This window comes from Panthera tigris, chromosome F2, assembly GCF_018350195.1.
Source record: "Panthera tigris isolate Pti1 chromosome F2, P.tigris_Pti1_mat1.1, whole genome shotgun sequence".
Classification (NCBI taxonomy): domain Eukaryota; kingdom Metazoa; phylum Chordata; class Mammalia; order Carnivora; family Felidae; genus Panthera; species Panthera tigris.
Genome location: NC_056676.1, coordinates 22,195,530 through 22,203,187, shown reverse-complemented (window position 1 = coordinate 22,203,187; position 7,658 = coordinate 22,195,530). Strand labels below are relative to the sequence as shown.

General features: G+C 42.5%; 1 protein-coding gene across 1 annotated transcript in view; it reads left to right on the top strand.

The window, feature by feature from the left end:
* Positions 1–380: 380 nt before the first annotated feature.
* TRPA1 (transient receptor potential cation channel subfamily A member 1) overlaps positions 381–7,658 on the top strand; it is a 55,257-nt gene continuing 47,979 nt past the window's right edge. The window contains exons 1-2 of the mRNA XM_042973547.1: positions 381–491; positions 6,377–6,536. Of these exons, the coding sequence (XP_042829481.1) occupies positions 381–491; positions 6,377–6,536 (271 nt within the window). The remainder of the gene's footprint in view (positions 492–6,376; positions 6,537–7,658) is intronic.

Below are 7,658 nucleotides of genomic sequence, written 5' to 3'. Positions count from 1 at the left end.
GTTGTGCGGGTGGGCGGTTCTTACTGTTTTTATTATAAAAGATTCCAGATTCCTTGGATCCACACTGGCCTGACACCATGACTTAGGGGGTGCGTTGCCGCGGTCGCAGGTCGGACAGGCGAGTAGTGCGTGCTCTGGGCCCGAAGCGACGAGCGGGGGACAGTCTCGGCGCGGCCACCCCTTCGCCGCGCGCGGACAAGAGGTCTGTGTCCCTGCCTCTTCCCGGTGTCCCTCCTGCTTCCTGCGCTGCAAGCGGCCCCGGGGCCGAAGAACCCCTTCCAGAAGTTCTCTCGGCCTCCGGCCGCCTCCCCACAATCTCTCGCCGCAGGTGCTCGCGCACGTGGGGAGCAGCTGGCGCAGGTGGCGACGGGGTGCGGTCGATGAGGCGCAGCCTGAGGAAGATGCTGAGCCCTGGGGGTAAGCAGGAGCCCCAGGGCGCCGTCTACCAGGGCGTGGAGAACGGCATGGACGGCCGCAAGGACTCGCTGAAGGTACCCTAGGCGCTGGGCGGTGGGGACGGGTCCGGAGCACGGGCGGGGGCGGCTCTGCTGAACTCTGCGCTCCTTCGTTCAAGGTTTCCCAGCCGGCTGCCCCGGGACCCGAGGGCGCCGAGCGCCGCGAGGTGGGCGGGTGGGTTTCAGGGCGTGTGTGCGGTGCACTGGGGGCCCCGAGGGGCGCGTTAGCCAGGCGCCCCCGCAGCCTGCCGGGTCCTTTGTGTTTGTCCGCTGGTTTGCGCGGCCCGCCTTTGCTCACCGGCGGGCACCTGCGGCTTCGGGGACTGACCCCAAAGTACCGAAAATGGCGGGACTGGCAGTTCCTCCAGGGAGTGGGGGCTTCGGGAAGGACTGTGAAAGAGGAGGCCGTTGGACGCAGGGTAGGTGGTCTTCGCGAGACCCCGAGGGCTAGGACGGGTTTCTGTTGTTTGCACGGTTCCCGGGACACCCTGACCTCCAGAGAGGCAGGGCGCAGTCTGAGCGCCGAGGCTGTTGGGGGCTCTGCAAACCCGCCCCTGGCTGTCTTCACGTGGTCGGCGGGAAGAAGGGTCTCTTTTTAAGCGTTAAAACGTCCCAAGTGTGTCTCCCGTGCCCCACCTGGAATCCCTTTCCACGGTGGAATCCATGTTAACAGTTCCTTGTGTATTTTCCAGAGCGCACAGGGAGGGAGACGCGGGTTGCACGAATACACGCCCGTGACTTACTATGTTATATTTTAGAATACTTTAAAGTTCAGCACCTGGAGGTGTACTTCACTCTTATTCTGCAGCTTTATAGTAGTCTCTTGTATGAGTTTATCATTCATTGGTCCAGCAAGAGTGGACAGGGTTTTTGTTTTGCATCACAGGTAGATGCAGTTTCTTTTGTCAGTACATTTAGTGAATATGCATGTATGTAAAAGTCCCAGCAGGATCAAGAGCTTTAATTAAAAAAAAAAAAAAAAAAGTTTATTTTTGAGAGAGAGAGAGACAGACCGTGCAAGACGGGCAGGGGCAGAGAGAGGCGGGGAGACACAATTCGAAGCAGGCGCCAGGCTCTGAGCTGTCAGCACAAGCGGCTCAAAGGCATGACCTGAGCTGGAAGTCAGACGCTTAACCGACTGAGCCACACAGGTGCCCCAAGAGCTTTAATTTTGATTGAAATCACCAGATTGGCACTGCTGCCAATCATGTAAGTCAGGCACGTGTAGTAAGTCACATAAACTGACAAACCAGACTTCCCAAGGTGACTCTGTTTGCACCTCCAGATTAAACACTTTTTTCCTCCTCCTTAGTATTAGAGTATTAACCGGCATCTATTGGGTTAACCCAAAGACCTGAGCTCTCCAGTTGATTTCAAGCACTAGGATAATGTCTTCGGAATTAATATTATGGAATGGAAGAAAATTTTACATTTCAAAAATCGCATCCGAGATCCTTCACTTACCAATGTGGTTTTGTCTTAGATATTTACCGGAGGTTTTCTGCAGCACAAAGTCTCAAACTTCATTTTCTTCATGGTTTTTATTTAACTGTCTTTAGTTTTATTGCCTAAGTCAAGTGGAGCCATTTAGGTTATTTGAGACTTTTAGAAGCCACAATAGAGCTTGTAGTTTGAGGGATTTATGTATTTTATTATGTACAATAATTCCAGATCATTCTGTAGAAATGTCAGTGGTGAGACTAATTACAAATAAGTACGTATAATACTGTGGAGAGTTCTTACTCTAAGGATTTCCTTATTAAAAAGATATGGTGTATATTTTCTCCAGCCTAGACCCACTATTTCAGGAATACTAACAAAATCAAAGGATGGGAGAAACTTTACAAGATGAGAAATGTGGGAAAAGAACCATCTGATGCTTTTAGCTTTTTTTCATGACTTTCTTTCTTTTTTTTATTTTTTTATTTGTATTTTTTTTAACGTTTATTTATTTTTGAGACAGAGAGAGACAGAGCATGAACGGGGGAGGGTCAGAGAGAGGGAGACACAGAATCCGAAACAGGCTCCAGGCTCCGAGCTGTCAGCACAGAGCCCGACGCGGGGCTCGAACTCACGGACCACGAGATCATGACCTGAGCCGAAGTCGGCCACTTAACCGACTGAGCCACCCAGGCGCCCCTTCATGACTTTCTTTCAAGAGAATTAATACATTAGCATTTGATCCTTCATTTGCTACAGTCTTTCACCTAGGTTCCCTCTTTTTTACTCCATTACTGCTTGTATGTATTTCACTGAGGCAACCTGGAACAAATGTATTTGATATCTCTATTTTAAAGGGCTTAGAATTAACTTCTTTAAAAGTGATCTAGTCCATCATGTTCCATAGCTAGTCATATAGTTCAGAAATCAAGAGAATCTGAAGTAACTCTGTGACCATAAAAAACTATATTGAATGTATAATAATTTTCTCTAAATGACCTCCTTGGCTTACTTTCAGAATGTTCTTTAAGCAGTCTCTTCAAAGCCTGCCTTAACATATCATGTACTGAATTCAGACTGTTGAGCACATCTGATGAGCTTATATAAAGTACTTAGATGCTCTTTTGTCATTGTGAATTCAGCAGTACTTTGTGAGTGTCTGAACTTAGTACTTGTTCTCAGAGTGTGTAATTGGGTTTGTGTTGACTGCACATCGCTGAGCAGACCTGTGAATTGTTCTTTCTGGCACCGTGGGGTGGGCAGTGTAATCCCTTTATTATCACTGGAAGAACATCACATTCAGTGGCTAAAATACTTCCAAATGGAATTAGACAAACCCTGCCTTTGCTGGGTGAGACATTGAGAATTCGCTTATTTCTGTAAGAAATGCATTTTAAATTTATAACTGAATCTGTAAATTTGGAAATGGTTGGATGCTATTCTATCCTTCATCCACTAAAATTATGTGTAGCTTACATAGAATTTAGTAGTTGAAAAGTGATACAATGTATTTAAAGGACTGTCCTGGAAAAGTGATTTATTTCTCTGGGACTATTTCATGATAACAGAGCAAAACCCAAAGTTCAAAATTTTAAGGGATTTTGTTTTATTTATTTCAGCCTGACATTTGATGAGTGAATGCTAATATGCTCCATGTGTATTAACTATGTTTTAAAATGCATTAGGTACAGCACACCTGGGTGGCTCAGTTGATTGAGCACCTGACTCTTGATTTCAGCTCACGTCATGATCCCTGGGTTAGGGGATTGAGCCCCACGTTGGGCTCCACTGAGCGTGGACCCTGCTTAAGATTCTTTCTCCCCCTCTCCACTGCTCTCTCTCTCTCAATAAAATAAAATAAGTACTTTAACACTTCATTTTATTTCATGTGTGTCAAATGTGACTAGTCATAGCTAAAGACAGAATTAAAGCAAGTACCTGGATCATCTGTTTGAAGAAGGTTTCAGCATTCTCAGGAAGTACTTATTCTACAGTGGTTTCTAGGACTATTATCTTATAAAATGTTTTGCTTTTGGTTCATGTAATGAAATATTAAGAAATATCTTCAGAAAAAAATCAGACAAATGTCTTATTTGGTCACATATTTGCAAAGCTGAAAGGGCCATTGAGAAATAATTTTAGTACATATATTACCATAGCAATGGAATGAGGTTCCATTAATTTTCCACATTGCTTTTTAAAAAGGTAGTCTGAGGGAAATTCTGCAGCGTATAATGGTCCATTTGGCCCCACCTGCTGCTCTGTAAGAGCTCTGGGTCTTATTTCCTTCCTTCACTGTCTCTTTCTGGCATACTTATTTACATGTAGAAAGTATCAGAAAATAAGTATCCAAATGTGTGGTACACATTCAGTACAGACAGTGTGAGGAAAGAACTAACGAGTGTTTTTCAAACTGTTTTTTTTTTTTTTTGTCTTAGAATCCCTTTAAACTTCAAATTGAAGATTCCAAAGAATGCTTGTTTTGGGGTTAGAGCCACCAATATTTACTGTATCGGAAATTTTTTAAAAATGGAGGAAAAGGGAATCCATGGCACACATTCCAGCAACTGTCAGTGCTGTAATGTCCCCATATGTCCTGTGGCCTGTTATTGGGCACTTTTGAGAGACAAAGCAAGACCAGGCTAGAGAATAGCATCTTGTATTTTTCATGAAGGCCTCAAGGAGGAGGGAGAATTAAGGAGGGCATTGGATTGGAAACAAGAAGAGAGAGAAGGGCACGCTTCACTCTGGTAGACAGCCTGGTTTAACTCTCGCTAAGTCCCCCATGAACACTCACAGCATGGGGCTAGAAGAGGTTAGCTTCTGCAGTAGAACACTTGTACACCGTTCAGGGACATGCCAGGGTTTGGCTACAGCCTTATTTTGGGGTCAAAATCTGCAATTTGGCTTTGGCAAGCAAATATCAAAATACCTAATTCAGTGCAATTTCCAGTGTCTCCAAATTGGTTTGTAATCAATACCATCCTATGTCAGCAATATAAAAATGTTAGCGATAGAATAAGGTATGTCATTCATATTTGTGGATCATACCTAGTACTCACTTTCAAATATAAGGGGGAATTCTAGAAGCAACTTTGAATAATTCTCATCACTCAATTGAAGTATAATTTATAAATGAGTATAATTATTTTGAAAATTCTTAATTTTCTGTATAAAACCGATACTAAGAATTCTCCAGTAGTTGAATAGGGAACTAGATTGTCAGCTAATACAGATCGTAAGAGAGGATCCATTAATTAACTTTTAGAAAAATGGAATATACTTTTTGATCTGAAGTATTTATGAAAATTTAAATAATGCAAGGCAGGATAATAGAAACAAGTTTATCACATGAAGGCTTTTAAAAAATTTTGTTTGCCAGAGTAACACTAATAACATCAAATAAAATTATTTTTGAAGGTTAGTTTTTAGTTACCTTAGTCTGTTTAGGCCATGAGATTTTCTAGAAAAGGTTCTGTTTGGGAATTTTTCATATCTTGTGAGAATCAAAAGCAGAATGTCAACACTGTCCCCACAAACTTTACAAGGAAGAAGTATGATTATGATAAATCATCCTCAGTCCGATCATAATAAAGAATTTAAAAAACAGGAAGAAAAGAGTGTTAAAAACAGGTATTCATAAAAGCTCACACTCCTCCCTTGACATCAGTGGAAGTGAGCGTGTGCTTGGAGTTACACTTTTATAGGCCAGTGACAACATCAACTGTGCCAAAAGCTTACTGAGCTTACTCTACAAAGTCTGTTCTTATGGCTTATGATTAAAGCATTTACTGTATCAGAGTTCATTCTGTGATGATGGTTTTTACCTCGGCTTTACTTTCTACTGTATGTTGGTTTCTCCAACATTCGCCAGTCAGCCAAAATATATATTCCATGCGTCTCCGGTTCAAGTTCTCACTTTGCCATTTAGCATGCCTTTGGGCAAATTGTGTCACTTCTCAGTGTCCTGACATCTGGTCCTAAGTAAGTGCACAGAAATGCTGGCATTTCCAGTGTGCAGAGAACAATGAGGAGGTGAACCTGACCTGAATTGGCCTGGTGCAGGATTCCAGTAGTCAGAAGTGGAGGAATTACTTAATCCCAGGGCAGTGAGTGGGCAGTTGTTTTAGGGTACTGACCACGTAAGTTACATGACTTTGATCCTTGCATTCATGAAAATCTTTTTATCTAACCAAAATCCCCCATGCTTTAATTTAAGTACATTTTCACCTGACAAAGAAAACTTCTCTGTATTTTCACTATACTTAGTATTTCTTAGATCATATCCCTTACAATTACTTCAAAACTTTTCAAGCATTTACTTGTACCTTCTATATGTCTGTGTGCATTTTGTGTTCTTTAAAAAATATTTTATCATAAGCATGGTAAATAGTTTTGGATGATAGTAACCGTTTAACAGTTAATCTGTATTGAGTTTTATATATACTTGTTGGAGGTAACAATTTTTTGTATCCTTCCAGGTGGTTTTTGAAGGAAGTACATGTAGATTTAACAACTTGATGAAGAAACGAAAGAAGTTAAGCAAATATGATGATGTGAATGCATCCCCTCTGCACCATGCTGCAGAAGAAGGTCAAGTGCAGCTGATGGGGATGATCATCAATGACTCCTCTTTTGAAGGTGATGAAATGTTATAATAAGTGCTACATAAGTCCATCATCCGTTAGATTCATTAGAAAGAGTGGTATGAAGTAATTTTGAAGGGCATATTAGTTCCAGATTATAAGGGACCTGAATATCTTACTCAGGAGTGTGGTTTGCCCTTTGGGCCAGTGTTCCTCAAATGTTTCCACTGAGGTCCATGCTGAATGTGGAGCCTGCTTGAGATTCTCCCTCCCCCTCCCCCTCCCCCTCCCCCTCTCCCTCTCAAAAAAAGAATCTATATTTCCACTGAAATACTGCAAAGGATGGTACAGATATCTGGGATGCTGTACAACATGAACAGATTTCCTTCAGATGCATTTTATGTATTCTTCTCTATTATTTCCATTGAGGTCATTCTGCACTTAAATTTCATATCATTAAATAAAATTGAGACTCCAAGAAGATGGAACGTCGTCCCCTAGTTCAGCCTTGTGCATACACCATCTTGTTGGAGAAACTCAACTGTAACAAGGAAGGGGGATGCCACAGAGATTTAAGCAGTGAGATGTTATGATAAGACCTTCATTATATAAGATGATTCTATCAATATTGTAGAAGATAGATTGGAAGTGGAAGCCCAATGAGAAAGCTATCTTAGTAGCAAAGAAAAGGTGAGAGTCCACCAGGGTTTTGAGATTGGAATAGGGAAAAAAAAGAACCAAGAGCTCTTTTGCATGGAGAGCAGACAGTGCTTGATAAGAGATTTGACGTGAAGAGAAAGTGGCAAACGGTTGAACTGACTTTGAGATTCCTAATATAGGAGATGAGGCTGATAGTATAGCCATCCAGAAAAGAAGGCATATGAAAAAAAACAGGGGCTCCTGGGTGGCTCAGTCTCTTGAGCATACAACTTCGGCTCAGGTCATCTCGCAGTTCACAGGTTCAAGCCCCGTGTTGGGCTCTGTGCTGATGGCTTGGAGCCTGGAGACTGCTTCAGATTCTGTGTCTCCCTCTGTCTCTGCTCCTCCCCCATTCGCACTGTGTCTCTTTCTCTCTCTCCCTCTCAAAAATAAACGTTAAAAAAAAATAACAGAAGAAAACTCAGAGTAAGATGTGAGGAATAGTGAATTTGGTTTGGTCATACTGAGTCTGAAAGGC